Source organism: Topomyia yanbarensis, chromosome 2, assembly GCF_030247195.1.
Source record: "Topomyia yanbarensis strain Yona2022 chromosome 2, ASM3024719v1, whole genome shotgun sequence".
Lineage (NCBI taxonomy): Eukaryota > Metazoa > Arthropoda > Insecta > Diptera > Culicidae > Topomyia > Topomyia yanbarensis.
The window spans coordinates 384,851,478-384,872,337 of NC_080671.1; the positions used below are offsets into that span (position 1 = coordinate 384,851,478).

The 20,860-nt window shown below is 34.9% G+C and overlaps 1 protein-coding gene across 1 annotated transcript in view; it reads left to right on the forward strand.

The window, feature by feature from the left end:
• The first annotated feature begins 5,102 nt into the window (after positions 1-5,102).
• LOC131684702 (apolipophorins) overlaps positions 5,103-20,860 on the forward strand; it is a 35,679-nt gene continuing 19,921 nt past the window's right edge. The window contains exons 1-3 of the mRNA XM_058967806.1: positions 5,103-5,402; positions 20,204-20,230; positions 20,313-20,836. Coding sequence (XP_058823789.1) covers positions 5,327-5,402; positions 20,204-20,230; positions 20,313-20,836 — 627 coding nt within the window. The 5' untranslated portion in view covers positions 5,103-5,326. The remainder of the gene's footprint in view (positions 5,403-20,203; positions 20,231-20,312; positions 20,837-20,860) is intronic.

The following is a 20,860-nucleotide window of genomic DNA, read 5'->3' on the forward strand; positions in this document are numbered from 1 at the left end:
TTGGTTACAAGGGTTTGCTTACATTTATGTTTTAGAAAGGACCATACGTCGCAGATTTTGGTTATGATCGTTTAAGGCAGCTATTATTATTCCGTTCAAGACGAAATATTGGAACACACCGTTTCTAATTGAACGCAAACCACAGCAGTAACTGTTCAAATTAGTGGTTAGCGTGAATCGATTTATTCAAATTTTCTCCGCAAAGTATATTGTGGCAGTTGGATTTTACGACCATTTCCTATCAATTATGCGAGATATCGTTACTAAATTGATTCTAGATTATGCGAAATGTATTACTTTTGAAAACAAAATATGATTTGAGTACAAGAAAAACCTTATGTACATAGAAGTCCTCGAATATATTCCAAAAAAAAATATTTTGATCCAAAAACTTCAAGTTTTTTGTTCACTGTTTGTCACATTGAGTTAATTTTTAAAACGGATAATCAACGTTTTTAACCAAGCGTTGCAATGAAATCCGCCAAATATTGCAATGTTGTTAAAAATTTCATTAAGTTTGTTCAAATATAAAGGTTGAAGTTCAGGACAAGTGAATTTTATACGAAGATGCTAACACAGTAAGAGGTTTATGCAAGAATAGTTATCAATCATCCCCGAGAACAATCTAAAAAATGCAACAGAAGGCATACTTCATTAAAAAAGCTGTTTTTGCGGAAGGAATCACTCACCATCTTGGAAAAGAATATTAATATCATACTAGTTTGGTCAACACTTATCTAAGACTTCTCATACCAAAATTATTAATGGAGCCCCATATCAGGTGGAATCTGGAATGATAATTTTCAGCTAAAACATGAGACTTTCCAAGCTCTTAGCTTAGAGTTAGACTTCGTTAAAATTTTAAACAACATTTCCGGATAATTTCAAATCGGTTTTTAGTTGGTAACAAAGTTGTAGACAATTAAATTATCTATCAGATTCCAACTTTTAGTGCTGTTTGAATGTCTAAAGCATCATCTAGGGGCAGAAATACGAACTAGTTCCATTGTAAAATCTATATTGTAACGAAAAAAAACTTGCTCTAGACCCCCCGACGGATTATTTTGATGTTGGTTTCAAACGAAAGGGGAAAGCCCATTCTTTCATATTCTGAAGTTTCAGAGATGGTCAAGGCTCCGAAAATGGCAACCACAGGCGAAATTATTTTTTATCAAATTTTGCGTCAAACTGTTTGTTTTCCGTATGTATATAACCTCTAATATTAAAAAATATGAATGGTGATCCCAGAAAAAAATTTCATGTGTGTCATTTATGAAAGTTTGTTGATGCTACTTGCATGACCTGAAAGTGACTAAAAGACCGTAAGGAGGTAAAAAGGTAAACAAAATCCATATTTTCAACTTTTTGCTTGCAACCACATTTTTCTATCGTAGTCTAATTTAAATTTGATGATATTGCTTGAAAAATTTTGATGAATATAGATTATTGCTTATTTTCAGTTGTGAAGTAATGGAAACCAAATAACTTGTAAAAATATTCAAAAAAGTTTTGTGGACCACACCAACAGCATGCATACAATGTCTAACCTACATTTTTTCTTACTACTTTGAGTCTACTTTTTAAAACTGTATTGTGAAAACTTTGAAGTTTTATTAATTTATAAGCAAACAAAGTTTATCTTATGTAACGTGACAGATTTTTTCTGCTGTAAAGCAATTATGTCAAGCTTGATTCAATTGCGTCAATATTGGCGACCATCTTTGATTCTGATGAAACCTTTTACGTTTCATGTATATGGGAGACTAAATATTGTTCAATATTAAACAAATAATTTTTATTCAATAGTAATATTTAAAAAGGGCGTATGAGATCTTGAATGCACGACTTTCAATATATATTTTTCGAAAATCGCCATTTAGCAAAACTATATGATAGCGAGTTCTAGGGAATTAATTGAAAATACTCCCTTTTAATAAATTAGTCACAAACGCAAAAAACAAAATTGCAAATAAAAAAACTTTAAAATATAATTGCATCGTAGAGAAAATAACAATAAAAAGTTTTAACATATTTCAATAATTCTTTTAATTTTGAATTTTTATTTAATTTTTTTTTTAAATGATTTAGTTATTGAATGTATTTCAAAATGAGTTTTCAATTCAAAATGCTCACGAAAAATTATCCTTCAAAATGCAGATGTTTTCAAGTTATTTTGGAGTTTCTTTCGACATAATATGTTACTTCGTGAAATTACGACCTTTTCAGAAGTTTTTTACGTTTGTTCATCAAAACCAATATGTTTTTCAAAATAAACATGAAATTTCCCGTTATGCTCAGTTCCTAGATTAAGGATGGTTTGTGTACGATTGTCTTGATATCCTTGCTTCAATGAAAATGCAGAACTGTAACGTGGCAGATTCTGGTTGTAACGTGACAGATCCTTGAGAATATTCCATAAAATCGAAAACAAAGTTTTTCTTCAGGAAAACTATATTTCAAACTCTTCGTTGCTTTCTAAGCTTCAACTTAAAACTGTTTTCATGCAAATTTGGGGGCCAACGGAACAGACTTTTTCTATTTCGTCGGGCAACCTCCAAACTAACTGCGAAAATTGTGTAACGTGACAGACGTATCAAAATGACAATAAAGTGAAAGCGGTTCATGAAAAAATGTGCGGTTTAGTGACTTTAATAATGTGCAGTTGTGATAGAATATGGTTTTATTGTTTTTGCTGACTTATCTTATGAAATATGCGTAAAAATGTAACGTGACAGACAGAAGCCTTGACCAGATGCTAAATTTTTTTGCATAAAGTTATTAAAAAAAGACACCGTGAATTCTTTGTCACTTTGTCCGGTCTGACTTAACACCGACCACGTGTGGACGCTGAAACACTTTTTTAACGGACTGAACTTTATCTCTTAGGAGATCGGTTCGTCCCGATAGACAAAATTTGCAAATTCGGACAAAGTGGCGACTGTCTACCAAATAAATAATCGGGAACAGAAATAAATTTTTCACCTGTTTGTTTCGAAATGTGTAACGTCAAGTTCTCTATTTTGTATGGTCGAATGTATCATGCTCCCAACAACGCGTGCTAAGTGGTCAGTGATGCAATTAATACTTTGCATTGATTCCACCTCTATCATGTTCCTGATCTCCTCTTGGGTCCCCTAGATCTGGATCAATTAGCTATTAAATAAATCAGAACTGGTAACCGTAATGTCCATGAATACTAATTACCCTGCAACTATTCTTCCAGTTATTATTCCTATTCTAATGTGAATATATTACGACTAAGTCACAGAGAAAAGGTATCCTGTATTATCTTATTTTTCACGACAAAAATATGAAGCCGCTCTTTTTTTATGGGGAAGTCAGTGCACACAAATGGTAGAGTAGATTCTGGAATTGGCAATAACGTGAATTCTTTATACCGTAAATTTCGATTAAATGTTTTAATACATTTTTCGATTCCCTACAGTTATTTTAAAAGCTTCCAATTGATAATACTTTTCTAATAAAAAATATTCCATAATTAAGCAATTTGAGCTAAATAAAGTTATATTTTCTCAAACTATGTAAGGATATAGTTACGTTGTAGCACAGCCTCGAAATAGCACATAAATACCTCTATTCACCACTCACCGTGCGTTTAAGCGGATTTGACGTGACTTCGTGACCTATTTTTTAATCAAAATGATACCCGCTCTCATAGTCACCGTAAAAACATTTTCGTAATATGTCACAATTCAGAAATAATATAAAACTATAAAAAGCAAAACGAGAATAAGGAGTTGAGGACATTTGTTTGAAACATGTCATAGTCACCAGTCACCGTTCTATGTCACCATTAACTTACATGAAGGGATTCATTAACAGTGTATATAAAATTTTGATTCAACTTTATTTAGAATGTTTCAATAAAATGATGAAATGATAGGATTTGTAGGGAACTAGTTCCGTAAATTTCGTGGTTTTGAAACTGCAACAATCTTTTGTTTGGCAGAAACTGTGGGAATTGATATTTAAAGATCACCCCGCTTAAAACCTTAGAAATTTTCAAATTTAAGTGGTTAAATATAAATAAATATAATTTCCTAAAATGTAGTGAAATCCACCATATTCTGTACAGTTACCAGAATAACTAACGCTAATATATTTATTCCTATTATTTTTTAAATTCAATGGTCAAATCTCCCCGATGCTCAGTGACATGTCTTTAATTATTTTGCGGTAAAACCATCTAGAAGTTTTCGAACAGTTACTGAAATCGTTATGGCTGATTTTCAGAAGAAGACAAAAATGTTTTATGTTTAAAACGGAGTATCAACTGAAAAATTGGACAAGTTTGCCCAGATTCTTTTGTGATATTACAACTTTCATGGTTCTGAGACCCCCAAAATTCGGAGCCCCCTGTGCTTAGCCCAGCATTCACAATGCACATGCATAAAGACGGTGTTAGTCCTAGGATAGAAAAGTATAATACTTTGCCGTTCCATCAAAATCTTGAAAACAAATTATTCAGCACTTTTCTCCATTTTTCAATTGTTTCAGGGAGATAAACAAAACGAATCGCTCTAATTATTTTTTGCAAGTCATCGAGCGAACGGCATTCGAGAAAACCTAACGGGTTCGAATGAAACAACCAGCCTCACTAATTACCCGTTCAGACATTGCGTGGTTACAAGTTTCAAAGATCACATATTATCGCAAAAAATTAAATTGTATTAGAATCCCTTCGCTCGTCCAGAATCCTTGCTCACCTCCCTTCTCCAATCAGTTTCTATTTGGCAACACCAATAAAACGGTTATGATAACAGAACAACATCGTTATGCGATCGCAAGTCGGGGTTCATCTGCCGCAAGCACCCAAACTTTCATTCGTGTTCGTGCTCGCATACGGAATGTGAAAGTATATACTGATCCTCATTGCTTGGGTGATCGCCGGTACTGTTATCAGTGCATAGTACTATCACCACTTGAGTTTCACTCCCTGGCCAGCGGAGGTATCCGTCGTCTCTGTGAGAACTGGTGTGTGTGTGCATCTGTACTCAATCCTCGGGGCGAAGCAAGGAAATGGGTGGCGGCTACCGTGGTGGTGGTACCGACCGATTCTATATAAGTGTGCCGGACTATAAATTAAACCAGTCATTCTGCTCGAGAACCCTCCCGGGGACGTGGACCAGCGTGGATTATTTGTGAAGACCCAAAGCGAAGTGTCCTAGGTCCTGCGTCAGCAGAGAAGACTTACCATTCTACTATCTAACGTTTAGTGTCCTGACCATTGGAGATCTGAGTGCTAGAATCACGGAGCAAAAAAAAAGACTGAGGAGAGTGCGCGAAAGCTGCATTGACCTTCACGATGTGGGTCTTTAACTCCAGGAACCTACTGTGCACATTTGTGATATCGTTAGTGCTGTGCCAAAGTGTTTTCGCAGGTACGTGTTCCGAACATACGTTTCCACCGATTGTTACATATGTAGTTACCAATTTACGCACCAGCAGTGAATTAGGCGTTTAGGAGCCTCAATAGACTCATCCGGAAGGCTTGAACGTAAAATCTGCCGGCTGTGGCAAGTCGTACCGCAGAAACAGAGACTTGGGTGATAATGATGTGTGAACCAATTTAGCAATTTAGCCAATAGAGGTTTATGAGCGCGTCGGCTTACTTCTAGACCGAACGTCGTGCGGTTCTCCAGCATGCAAACCGTCAGTGATTGCCGCTGCGCCTGATGCTGGTTGAATCACGGCTTGGTGTGACTGCCGTTGGAAGATTCCACCGCTGCCACGTGGGTGCTACCAGTTAGTGGCAGTGGTAATTGATCCGCTTCCAAATATGTACCCTGGTTTCGAAAGATTCAATCCGTCGCCCGTCGGGTGGATAAATGAAGATTGACAGGATTATTTTTGTTTCCCAGCGACACCCGTCTGTTTGTTCCATCGAACCTTCTGGATTAAGATTTGAGAGTTGGAAAAACATCGTTACAGAAGGGGTTCACTCGATCGGATTGACGAATGTGTTTTTGAAATCATGTTTACCGTTGAGCTGCAGATAAGCCGGAGTAAATTTGATTACTTGTGCAAGATTATTAGGTGATCGAATGGTGTTCCATGTGGAGGGAGGGTTATCTGGCAGGTCCTCATTCTGGTGCATATGCCTATGGTGGTTTTATAAAGACCCTGCCAGATGGCAGCTCAAACTTAAGGATGTAAAATATTTTTATGTATGCGGAAAATTCCAACTCGTTTTCACGTTATACGTCTGATTAGAATTGTTAGAAGTACATAAATTGGATAAAATTATACATAAGCTAGGAATTTATGGTAAATGATAATTATGAGACTTTTCGATTACTGAATAATCGTGAAGATTAGCAAACTCACCAAAACCGAATTACTGTTCAGAACTATCGGTAAAACTACCATTTTGAAAGTTTTTTTAGAAGTGTGGCAATGATAGCTTGATACCGCGACGTTGCAAAAAAATTCACTTATGGGGAGCTTTAAATCTAATTCAATGTTTAAATGTCATTGAATAGCAAAGGTATATTCCAGAAGTCCTTACCAAAATTAAGCAAAATCGGCAGATCCGAAGCATGAACAGCGCTGTAGTTCCATTTATTATACAAAAATGTCCATGGCATGTTCTGGGTACAGACATGTTATAGGATGGATACTTTTCCACACTAAATAACATCGAATCGTAATTTAATGCCTAATCATATGATTTAACATGTTTTAACATGTAAGATTGTAAGCTGCAACCAAGCGACTGTGTGCAGTGTGGCTTAGTTAGTAAAGAGGCTTGCAAAGTGAACACATGTTTGCCGGTACGAGACCCAGGAATTGTCGGATGCCATTGTTCTGATGACGCTATAATTTTCATGTCGCTCGTAACAATCTGTTATATTTGATGACAGCTTTTGTCACATCTATTTTAATGAAAATGTATAGGTTTTTTCAAGGCCACAGCAAGGATTTTATTTCGATATGGGCTAGAAAAATGAATGCATAAATGAATTAATTCACTGCAAACTGAACAAAAATTTGAAACGATATTAGCGAAACAATCCCAACATAAAGACAATAAAAACGAACATTAAAGAATTCAAAAAATTTAAAGGCAAAAAAAAATAAAACAAAAGCATACCTACTCACAGTTTCTTATCCAATCAGCGTTGCCAAGCATTTTGAATTAAAATCTGACACCATCGAAAAAAAGTCTGGAAAAATCTGGTAGACGTTATCTTACGATAAGAAGGCAGACGGTACCGGCTCAATCACTATTCCTACCAACGCGAAAATTAATCAAATGACTCATCGGTTAAAACCTCTATAATCGAAGCAAAAAAATTTATCTTAGTATAAATTACTTCGATGCATCCAATTTTTTGTATTGTTGGAGTTTCATTGAGATACTTGATGATTTCGAGAAACAGTTGTTTCGTCTGTGACATCGAAATAACAGCCAGATCAATCCACATTTGTGGAAGGGATACCCGCTTTTTATTTATATGCCTCTGAAATTGCCAGATAAAACTTTTCCGGTATCTAGTTATTTAGAACTAAGAATCGACTCATTTGCATCTCTGAATGCTCAAAAATTTAAAACTAAAAATTTATACCTAGTAGTCCATTGTTGGGGCCTGAACCTCAAAGTCTTCAAGAATATATTTTAAAAATTTAAAAACACGTCAGATTACGAGTCCAAAGGTGTGCCTGAAATTTCAAGCGGCTGGTGACAATTAGGAGGTTAATATCATTTTTTTCTTGCTCCGGACCAAACCCTATCTGGAGTCCGCGTGGTATCTGGTGGCGGATGCCAAGAATTTATCTATACTACTTTATTGTTCAGAGAGACGAATTGATTCAACTTTACAATTACGAATGTCTGAGAAAACCTGGTAAAATTCCGAAGATCTGACAAAATGTCGGGCTTGTGTGGAGGTATGTTTCGTTGAGAAAAATCTGGAAGATTCTAGAAAAATCTGAAACATTGGCAACACTGCATCCAATCGTGCTACATCGAGATAGATGACGGAACTTATGACAAAGTCGAATTTCCCCAACTAGATAGGAAGTTGAAGTTGATGTTTTGCCGTCCCAGAGCAGGTTGGAGAGAAAAGAATGTCATAATTTGTCCTAAAGTTTCTGAAATTCTAATTGTTTCGACCACTACCATCACCATGCGAGAGAATTCTGAAACTTTCAAGCGAAAACTGAAAGTGCATTCATTTCTCTACAACTTTGTGGAGCATCACAATTTCCTATTTTTTGTCAATTCAGATATAAATTAGTCAGCTCCGACTTTACCCGACTCTTGCACGTTGTTCGCTTACATGAATAAGGCAGAGTACACGTGTTTTTTAAAATCGAGAAATAAAGTACCATGAATTCTGGAACAATCACGTTTTTACGTTACGAGAACTATGAACAAAAAATCATGTGTTTTATTAGTATGTTCAATTTCCCTTCATAACGCTTTAATTAGTGGAAATATTTCATTTTATTTTGTTAACTTCAGTCATGGTTTCCGCATTAATATTACCAAATCGATTTTCTGTACATGAACTAGTTCACATTTTTATGAACATTGTCCATAAAACCAAAGGTTGACTCATGATTATATTTACAGATTTAGGAACATTAGTTCATAAGATCAGAACAATCTGGATGTTTTCTAGTGAACTCTTTCACGAAACTCGAAATTTTATTCATGAATTTATTCAATCCTCGTGTGCTAAATCACGATTCCTAATATATTAGTCATAATTCGATACCCATGCTCGTGAAATAGTTCACAAAATGTTCAAATATTATTCATGCATTCGTTAACTGATTCATGATTCCTAGTATAATAATCACGACTGACTATGTGTGTCCATGAATTAGTTCACTAAATCACAAATTATTATTAATGTATTCGGGAACAGGTTCATGATTCCTAGCATAATGGTCACGACTTACCATTCGTACACGTGAACTGGTTTATGATTCCTAGTACAATAGTCACGACAAAAACCATTTGTGCTCATGAAATAATTCACAAAATCATGAAATGACATTTTTGATTCGTGAACTGGTTCACGATTCCAAGGACATGATTTACGATATATCTTGCGTTGTTGTGATATTTAGAGGATATTCCTAATCATTTTAATTTTCATGCAACATGTTCATGAAATATTTACATGCTACTTCACCATATTTAGCGTATTATTCGTGGAATTACTTTTCTACCATACACTATTTCATGAAAAGTCACAGATGTCCAGTTTCCAGCGACCAGTGGATATAAGAAAGCTATTAGGACCTCTAAAATCGACATTCATTCATGTGTCTGTGGAGTAGGAGGTTGATAACAGTCTATTATCTTTCTCTGGACAAAACTAACCTAAAGGCCGTGTGCAGGCATTGTAATTCTCTCTCACTCACGCGAGAAGAAGCTTATCCGATGTCCAACTTTTCCGAGATAAGATGAGTCGCAAAATTCTCCGTCTCCACAAATAGCGTGAGAATGATTTTCCGGATAAAATTTATTTGACTTTTTCCTTCTCACCGGAGAAGGTGATAAAATTTTAATTTCGTGGAAATCAATAAAAACTTCAAAAAATACACTTAATTTCAAAGAAAAGCGGCAAAGAAATATGATAGACTTGTTTTTTCGTGTTTTGGAATAACGGCAGGAAAGCAGCGAGCGAAAAAAGGATACCGTGATAAACTCATTCACCCATTCTCCGGCTGTTTTATTTATCCGGAGAAATAACACGTTGTAGGGGAGAGAGGGTAACAGTGGAACTATGAAACATTCGCAATAAAATCACAATGCATGATCGGAATCGTCTAATTCCCTCATATTTCACAATTTCTAATTCTTTACACGTGTTGCTATATTTTGGAAGAGAACTGATAACTCTATCTCTTTTAATGGATATTTGTTTGTTTTGTGATAGCCAGAGTAAATTTGCATTGATAAACATTATTCCATCTTTATGAATTACCATTCATTGAATAAATGTTTAGTCTATTGCTATTTATAGCAAATTTTATGCTCAACATTTGCCGCGAACAAAGTTTTTTGGTAACTACTCATGGTTCTGTGTGATTTCACAATTTTCATGAATAGACCCATTGGGTAACTGTGAAACGATGGCGTATGGGGAACAGTGATTTTTGTTTGTTTTTGTGGTCTGTCTCAAAATGTCAATGGGTTCCGATTTTCCACACTAAATACTACTCATATAGTGCAAAATTAGTAAATTTGGCCAAATTTTGTAGAAATTGTCTCTTATTTCAGGATTGCAGCTAATATGCATATATGGTGGTTCGATGTTACGCGATGATATAGTGGATTCTTTCGTAAACAAACGATTTTCGCCTCAATATATCTTTAATTCAAAGCGTTAGGATCATTCTTCGTCAAAACAAAAGAATAAAATTTATAAGTAGAATATTTCACTATAGACGACATCGTGTTTCATAGTTCCTACCCATGGGGCACACTGATACATTTTACCACCAACTGTTTATTATCCAAAAAATGTTATTTCCCGTGAATTTTACCAGCTGGAAAAAATATATGTATTAGTTAACAATATAGTGGCACTATGTATCACTTTTGATTACACAAATAACATGTATTATCATCAAAATTAAATTGTAGAAAAAATGTGTTTCATTGTTACCCTCTCTCCCCTATTTATCCGGAGAAGTTGTGTGAGTGTCAATAACTTTTCGTGTGAAAATGTGAGTTTTTATTGTCGCAGTAGCAAACCATCCGGGCGCATTTACTCATATGAGCGATAAATGCAATGCCTGGCCGTGTGGCATCCGGCGGGTTGAAGTTTCTCTACCAAAAAATGATCCGCTGGGTTAGTGTTCCCATGTCGTATGAGGTGAGTCAAGGTGTTTCTCCGTGCCGAGGATTGAATGATTGCAAGACTAAAATACTCTACTCGGAAAAAAATGTTCTCAAAAACGTGAATAAAGTGCCATGAATCCTGGAACAATCAGGTTTTTACGTTACGAAAACAGGACCGTGAACAAAAATCATGTATTTTATAATTATGTTCCACTTTCAGTCAGTAACGTCTATATAAAGCTTTTATTAGTGAAAATAATTGGTTTTGTTTTGTGAACTTCAGTCACGGTTTCCGCCATACAATTACTAAATCGATTTTCTGTACGTTCACAACTTTAGTCATAAAACCAAAGGTTGAATCGTGGTTTTCTTCATAGCTTTTGGAAAACATGTTTACCCCTGAATTATTTCACGAAACCTGAAATATTATTCATGAATCCTTTTAATCATCGTGAGCTATGATTCCAAATATAATAGTCACGATAATATCAGTGCTCGTGAAATAGTTCACAAAATCACGCAATGTTCCATAATGTATACGTGAACTGATTCCTGATTTCTAGCGAATGAGTCACAACTCATGAAATGAAATAGTTCATAAAACCATGAAATAATTTTTATATATTCGTGAACTAGTTCATGAATCCGAGTAAGTCACGATTTACCGTTCAACCTCGAGCAATAATTCACAATATCTAAAAAAATCATGTACACGTGAACTAATTTATGATTCCTAGCAACTGAGCATTCGTGCTTTTGAAATTGTTCACAAAGTCATAAAATTTTATTCAAAGAAACGTGAACTGATTCATTGTCCCTAATATAATAGTCACACCTGACCGTGTGGCCGTGAAATATTTCACAAAATCGAAAAAATATCGTTCATGTGTTCGTGAACTAGCTCATCATTCCTAGTATAGTTTTCACAACTGACAATTCGGGCTCGTAAAACAGTTCACAAAACCATAAAATATTATTCATGGATCTTTGAACTGGTTCATGACTCGTAGTACTTGATTCACGGTCTACCTTGGGTGCTTGTGATATTTAGAAAACATCCATAATCATTTTCTATCTCATACAACTCTGGTCTTGAAATTTTCACGTGAACTATTTCACAAAATTTGGGTTATGTTGTGAAGTGTCATATAGTTATGTACAGCCTACAGCGACTAGCAGTAGCGGCGAGTAGCAGATACAAGGAAACTGTTAAGATCTCGAACATCACTATTCATTCGATAAGGTTCAATGTAATATCTGGACAGAAAACGAAAACTGCGCTGAGCATGAAAAATATATTATAGAGTCAGGAATCTAAATCCTAATGTAGTTCACAAAACAAGATACCGCGAATCAGTTACGCTTTTATGAACCAAGTCACATAGTCACGTTACTCCGAGTAAAAAATCTGATCGTAATTATACATGAACAGTAGTCACATTATTGTACGTGTTCAATTCGAACGTGAGCTCAAGAATAAAATATTACGATAACGCGCATATAAATTACGGAAAACGTGACTGAGATAATGAAATCATGAACATAAATTACACTAGAGGAATTTCTCGAAGATCCGTCCGAAAATTTCTAGAATCGTGATTAGATTTAGATTAGATTCCGATAAAATTTTCAGATTACATCAGCATGCAAGACAAAACATTTTCCACCGTTAATAAGATTATTTTGATCCAAGAGCATTTTTTTAAAAGGGCGTAGATGCTTCTACGTGCATTAATTTCAAGTTTGTTTTGCTCGATTACTCTATTTTATTCAACAAAACTATCTGAGAATGAGTTACAAAGAATGAATACTTCCTCACAAATATATTCACTAAAAATGTGTCATTTTTGACAAAAACTTATATTTATATTAAAAATTTAAATTGCACCCCATTTTTTCTAATTTTTTATTTTTTGTCAACAAAAACCTAAAGAGAAAAAAACATTTTAATTATGTTTGCTTGATGGAGAACTTATCGGTTAAAAAATTTTCTAACTAGAATACATGTTTTTAAATTTCATACTAATTGACATACAAAACTGTAATTTTATTTTCGAGATATTTGAAATTTTGCACCAAAAAAGACAATTAATTCGGTTTTTTGTAATCTTTTTAAAAGTTATTCTCATTACCTCATCATAAGATGTCAAAAATCTAATGTTTTTAAAGACGTAAATGAAACTTTTTCAGTGTATTTGGATCATGATAAAGCTTTCGATAAAAAAGTTTTCCTAACACCCACTTTTGACATATTTTTGTAATTCATATTATTTGTCGTCAAAAACACAATTTTCTCTTTGAATAGGATTATAAACACAATTTAAAATCATAATTTTATTTTCTGGAATGTTGTAGTCGAGATATTTTAAATTTTGTTTTAACAGCACATTTTTTTTGTTTTATTACGACCTTTTTGAAAGTTATTCCCATTTCTCCATAAACAACAACCTTTTTGTGAGTTATTCGCATTTCTCAATAAACAACAATAGGTTTTTTTTTCAAAATGCCAATAACATTTCCTAAAACTTTCCCTTTGACATTTAGGGGATATTGTAAACCAATTGAAAGCTACATGAAAGCAACCAAAATATGATTCAACTACATAGTTTAATCATCCGACCATATGGTTGAATAGTATTTTGATTGTTTTTGTATAGCTTTCAAATGGTTTACAATATCACCTTGATGTCAATGGGATAGTTACAGAAAATGTTATGGGCATTTTGAAAAAATTATTGTTTATGGAGAAATGCGAATAACCTGCAAAAAGGTTGTTGTTTATGGAGAAATGTGAATAACTTGCAAAAAGGTCGTAATAAAACAAAATAATTGTGTTGTTAAAACAAAATGCAAAATATTTCGATTACCATATTTCAGAATTTTGATTTTAAATGGGGTTCAGAATCATATTCAAAAAGAAAATTGTGTTTTTGACTGCAAATAATATGAATTACAAAAATATGTCAAAAGTGGGTGTTAAGAAAACTTTTTTATTGATAGCTTTTCCATTACCCAAATACATTGAAAAAGTTTTTTTGCGTCTTTTAAAAACCGATAAACATTAGATTTTTGACATTTTATGATGGGGTAACGCGAATAACTTTTAAAAAGATCATAATAATAAATCAGGAAGAAACACGAATAACTTATTAAAATGTCGTGATAAAACAAAATAATTGCGTTGTTAAAATAAGATTTAAAATATCTCGAGAGCTACTACATTTCAGAAAATTTTTATTATGACCATTTTATTCAAAAATAACATTGCAGTTTTGACTTCAAATAGTATGAATTATAAAAATATGTCTAAAGTTGGTGTTCGGAAAACTTTTTTTATTGAAAGCTTTTCCACTATCGAAATTCAATGAAAAAGTTTGTTTTAGGTCTTTAAATCGATGAACATAAGATTGTTGACTTTTTATGATGGGATAACACAAATAACATTTAAAAAGGGCATAATTACACGAATTAATTGCTTTTGTTGGCGCAAAATTTCAAATATCTCGGAAAGTATCGCACTATGGAAGCTTTTTGTTAAATGCATTTAGATTTTAAATTATACTTAAAATTATATTCTGTTAAGTTTGAATGTCAATTAGTATAAAATTTAAAATCCTGTATAAAGTTATTGTTAAAAAAACATTTTTACCGATAAGTTCTCCATCATGCAATCACATTCAAAATGTTTCTTTTCTCTTTAGGTTTTAGTAGACAAAATATTTTTTTTCGCAATTTGAATTTTTAATATAAATTTTCGTTTCTGTGAAAAATGCCACAGCAATTTTTTAGTGTATTTTTCGTATGGAAGTATTCATTCTTTGTAACTCGGTCTCGATAGCGTTGCTGTATAATAAAATAATTGACAGAAAACTTTTGGAAATTAAAGCTCGTAGAAACGTCTACGCCTTTTTGAAAAAATGTTCTTGTTTCAAAATATTGCAATCGGCAGAGAAAGTCATGGAGATTCATAAACCGAACACAACTGCAAAGCATCGTTCGAATCGACGATGGTTATATTTTGTTTCTCATAAAATCCTCGTGATTAAAATATCAAAAATCGTGACTATAATCATGGACACAAATCACTCTACGTGTGACCAAAATATCACGATAACGTGTATAGAAATCACGGAAATCGTGATTAAGATCCTGAAATCATGAACATAAGTCACGCTGCTCTGCCAGAAAAATTCAACGCGAAGCTCGTGAATAAAATATCACGAAAACGTGAATATAAATTACGAAGATGGTGACTAAAACTCTACAATCATGAACATAAATCGTGCAACTCTACCAGAAAAATCTGATATTAAACTCATGACAAAAATATTACAGTAACGTGATGAGATATTACGAAAATCGCGACTAGGCTCCTTAAAAATCATGACCATCGTTTTAGTTGATATACCGCAATGCAGCTGTATGAACAAAAATCATAACAAAAACTAAACATGTATAGGGAACAACTTCAGTAACCCAACCAAATATTGCAATGTAACGCCATTATTATCCTTAATTTTAGGAACTTGGTTACGCTTTTCGTAAATCGCTCAGTTCACGAAATCGTGATTTTTTGTGACATGAATTTATGAACGGATTTTTAGTTGTGCACGGAGTGTCGTGGGTCTTACCCTTACTATGTTAAGGGAATCTCTTACAGAGTGGACGTTTATTTCTTCGCGAATCGTGGGATTCAAGTGGTGGTCATGTCCCTAATACCCATTTCGGGGTTCGCTATAGCCGATTATAAGCCAACGTGTTTGGTACACTACCAGTCAAAAGTTTAAGTTCACCCTCCAATGCTAATGTGATATTCAAATGGCTATTGGTGAAGGGGATGGGCGTAGCGTAGTTGGTAAATCGATTTCCTTGTACGCATCGCACCTGGGTTCGAGTCCCGACCCCGCACATAGAGTTAAAAAAATGTCAAGAGATTTTTCTAACCCGAAGAGACTCTATAATTGAAGAAAAAGCTGTGGGTTTCTTCATTTATTGTTATTAATTATTATTATTTACAATTATTTTTCGATCCATTTCTCTACGATAGACACATAAAATATGTTGTTTTTTCACTTTTCAATAATGAGATGATAATCTTGGAATTAGGTTAATTTGAATAGATATTTTTTCGATGCTTATGATTTTCAATTTAAATTTTTTTTCTATTTACCTTTTCATAAAGAAAAATATAAAAAAAAACAATCTGGAATATAATTTTTGAGTGAGGTCTCGTAGCACTAAGATGTTACACGTATTATGTACCCGACGTATCTAAACAATACAACCTGTCATAACAAGAATGTTTGTGATCTACGCGTCACCCAAAGGCGTCAAAACTCCTCCTACACTCTGACCAGTAGCGTGTAGCAACATGATATAGTGAAGAAGCACGTGCTAGAAGCACGACAAAGTCTACTGAGAAACCCACTCAATTAGGTAAAATTCAAAAAAAGCAAGTGAACTTAAACTTTTGACTGGTAGTGTATCTTCTAGCTGCTGTACAGCAAATACTGATGATGAAAGTGCTATGTTCGAGTATGGTTAACCGATCAGAATGAAGTAACAAGATTATAACAGAACACAATTTCTATAACATATATTGTTATAAATTTGGTCTCGTTAGTAGTTAAAATAACAGAAATTTATAACAAGTAACAATGCGAGATATAGTTTTGAAATATTTTTGTTATATGTTTCTGATCGGGTAGAGTAGCACAAATTAATCTTCAGCATATGCACGTTTATGCTAGCAACTATGAATCTATCCCGCCTGATGCAGGAAGGAAAAGCTTCTATAGCTTTGGTTCAAGAACCGTATTTCAGTAAAGGAAGCTTCTATGTTGGAAATCTACTCAACTCCGTCATCGTAGCATTCAACAAAAACGTCATTACAAATCCACGTGAAATGCCTCGTGCATGTATATTTGCGAATGTTGACGCATATTTTATATCCGATCTCACAACTCGTTATATTTGTGCTGTCACAGTAAATACTGTTGATAACACAAACAAGAAATACGTCTATTGTTCGGCATATTTGTCGCATAATCAACCTTCTGATGATTTCAAAAGGGTTGTATCAATATGTGTTGTTGAGCAATGGTGTCTTCATGTTGGACTATTAGTAAATGCAGATAAAACATCAATGGCGCTTTTCACGCAACGAAAAACACCGGAGGTCGTCCGTTGCAGTTCTTTGATTCTGAAAAATTGTCGCAGATGAAGTTAAGTATGTTGGGGTAATTCTTGGCTCAAAACTTACTGAGGGGAGCTCACATCGATTTCAAGAATCAAGAAAACCTGCTTGGCCTTTGGCCAATATAGAAGAGCTTTCGCCAAATCTTGGGAACTCAAACCAAATACATTTAAAGTTAAACCATCTACAGAAGATAGTGCTGCAGCAGTGGTTTTCAACCGGGACTGAATTCACCCCCAGGGGTAAATAAGGGGTGAATTATGCGGGATAAATTTGAACTTGTTATACTAACATTCCTGTAGGATATTTTTTTAGTGTATCAAGAATTGAGATGCTTACTGGGAGTGCTTCGTGTGAAAAAATTGTTGGTTCTCTAATTGGAAAATTTTGGTTTTCATTCGATTGAAAATCAATTTCTTTTGACTGGGCAATGGTGGTTTTCAGAAAGGAGTACATTATGGGGAGCAATATTCAGAAAGGGTACATGGAACGATAAAGGTCGAAAACCAATACTCTAACGTATGCGGAATAAAATTTGGACAAAATCCAAAAGGCAATTTTTTTGTAGAAAACTCTTTATTGAATGTTCTCTCTATATGAAAACATTTGTCAGCTTATTAACTTAATGTAGAAAAAAATTTGAGCCCATTCGAAAAGGTTCATGACAGTTTGCAAGATCTTTTTGCAAAGGAGTTGAAAAAATTGATGTTGACATATTCTTAATTTCTTTCTTAATTTTGACTATCATGTTTGTTAGTTTTATGTCGAAAATGATTGGCATATACTCTCTGCTTCAAATTATTCCACAAATCCTCATTTGGACGCAGTTGTGGTACATTTGGAGGGTTATCAGCCTTTTGTACAAAAAGTATGCCATAATCATCCAATGCGCCAAAACTTCTTTTTGGCATAATAGCTAGGTGCCAGATTAGGCGTTCGCTGCCATTTTGGTCACATGGTATCTCCTAGCGGGTCGAAATTAACACTGGATGTTTAAAATAAGTGTGCCTAGAGTATGACGTTTAGTATAGTGCCTTGCACAGGGTTGCATTTTTGTTTTAATGCTGGAAGCGTTGTCCAAATTTCATTCCGCATACGTTAGAAGCACTCTTGGACATAAAACCATCACTATATGTGTTTCTGAAACTAGACGCACTTTCTTGTGTATTCCGTCTTAAAGTTACTGGGCTTTGGAACATTAACCCAATAGATTGTGCAACTAACCACACAAGACTGTTGTCCCAAATGGTTTCTTGGGACGAGTTTACACTTGCTCCCAGTGACCTTACACTCACTCCTTTTTTTCCTTTTATAACATTCAATGTGAGAATTCCTCTTCGTGGGGAACGGCTGTCTGGTCGGAGGGGGCAACAACTTGAAAAATATTTCACAAAAGACTAAAGAAGTGTATAATATGTTCAGCATGGGCGGATCCAGGAAAAAAAATTCGCCGGCGATCCGAAATTTCGATTGTGAAATGTTTATTGTACAATACGTAATATGTAATAGCCTATTTAATTATCAGTTTTGATGGTCGAACATGGTTTGAAAGGATTTTGAGTTTAGAATGAATTTAAAATAGAAAAGAATTTAAAATTTTTCAAGAAGTCAAAATATTTCGGGGATGTCCGAGCCGCCGGGACCCTCCCCCTTGATCCTTGATTTTCAGTAAGTCTTTCTTCACCATAATAGCCTAACACATAGGAAAATTTTGTGAAACCCAAATTTTATTATGAAATTGGGTACCCGAAAAAAAATTGGAAAGTCCACGCAAACATCATATGGAGGAAGGTTCACGCTTGTCCACGGAGGAGGTTGGGTTTCCATGCGTTCAAGTGTAAAATTTTCACATTATAGGCAGTGTATGGTAAAACCTTCAATCCGCATAGACCCTTACAGCCTGCTTAAGTATCACTTGAAGTTTTATAGCACGCTAAAAGTCCAATATAAGTTTTATGAATGGCTGTAAAACTATCATAAAACCTCAATTGTTACTAGGGTGGTTATCAGCTTAATCATTGTAATAGTATTTTTGGTTTTCTCATATAAGGATATACCTGGGAGTGATGTAGTGGTATGTATTTCCTATTTTTTCTGAACCTGTGCTACTGACCGAAGATTCTACTTCAATAACTTTATGAAAGAGTAATGTTGGAGGATACATGAGGAATGGGAAAATGACTCCAACATATTTTTCACAACCGCTAAAGTCTTTACTATTTACCAGAATTTGTATGATTTTTTCAACATAATGTTGGATTTTTGTATTTTCAATGCATCTCATCGGTACCTAGCATCAACTTAAGACTAGTTAGACGATATATATGAACTAGCAGTAAACTTGACATTAGTTAGACGCTAAATCACTTACACAACTTACATGGTCCGCTAAAGCTACTAGCTAATATCTTTGTATGGCTGGGAAAGAAACTTTGGCTTACTGATGCAAAAGTAAAAACGACATACTATTTTATTGGCTTGGGAACCAAAGACCTGGAAGTATGCATAATTTACTCCCTTAAAGGACATAATGGACTGAACTAATTTGTGCAACATTCACCGTTTAAACTTACCAAGATTATAAGCAAAATTAACTACATGGTCTTATCGTGCACAATATTTCTTTCTACCTTCTTAATAAGTCTCTTAATTCACATTTTTATAATCTTGTATGTAACAATGTCGTATTTCTGCATGCTGGAGGCAACTTCCAAGAAACGCATTGTCGATGAATATACTTAATATTGCCATTTCCACGATCCAACCGTTTTAATCAAGAAATGTATTTTGTCCTAATTGAACCTGGTAATCTTATTGTTCTTACCGCTTCGGTGCTATACTAAGAAAAAAATCAAAGAAATTTCCACGCAATCAAATTATGTTCAACTCTAAACGTCTTCCACTCTCCTTGAACTTGTAAACACTTTTTTTTCAAGTTCATGTTCCAAACAATCTGCACCAAGCTATTTGCTCCCGAAATGACCTATACCGGCTGATAACATAAAGTTCAAACATAACAAAATCGCAGTGAAACTTTACACTACAGCTGATAAGCGTACGATGACTCAGAGCGAACTAGAATCTAACCTTACATAATCCTACTGCTAATACAATCACGCGTAGTCAAGCAAAACCAAACGACGATAACGATGCATTTTTCTTCTCTTCCCATCTTTTTACAGCATCCTGCCAACAAGGCTGCCCAAACCGTAAGTATGAGCCAGCATTGGCCAATAATTTCTCTTCGCTCTAATTGGCCTTACTATTGATCCTCTCTCCCTCTCTCCACAGCCAACAAGTCATCCAAGTACAAATTTCAGCCGGGAAATGTCTACACCTACGAACTGGACAGTTTCGTGCAGGTGCAGCTGACCGCGGAAGAAGTCGACGCTCAGCAGACCACACTCAAGATTGATGGTAAGGTAGAGGTGTACGCCGCCGATAACTGCCAGTACACGTTGAAGGTACTATCCCTAACCAGCTTCGCACCCGATGGTAAGAAGTCACAATTTGGCGCCGACATCACCAAACCCGTCCAGTTCACACTGTCCAACGATGAACTGTTGCCGGAGCTGTGTACCGAGAGTAGCGATTCGGACTTTTCGCTGAACGTTAAGCGCGGTATCATCTCGCTGCTGCAATCCGCTGAAGGCAAATCCTTTGAAACCGATATTTTCGGTGTCTGTCACACATCCTTTTCGAACTTTGCTACCGGTGGTGCCACCGTCGTTAACAAAGTTCGTGATCTCGCAGGATGTGGCTATCGGGAAACCCTGAGTAACCCATTGGTCACCAGTGTCGTCAACAGCAAATCGGTAAGTAGTTATTGTACTAATAGC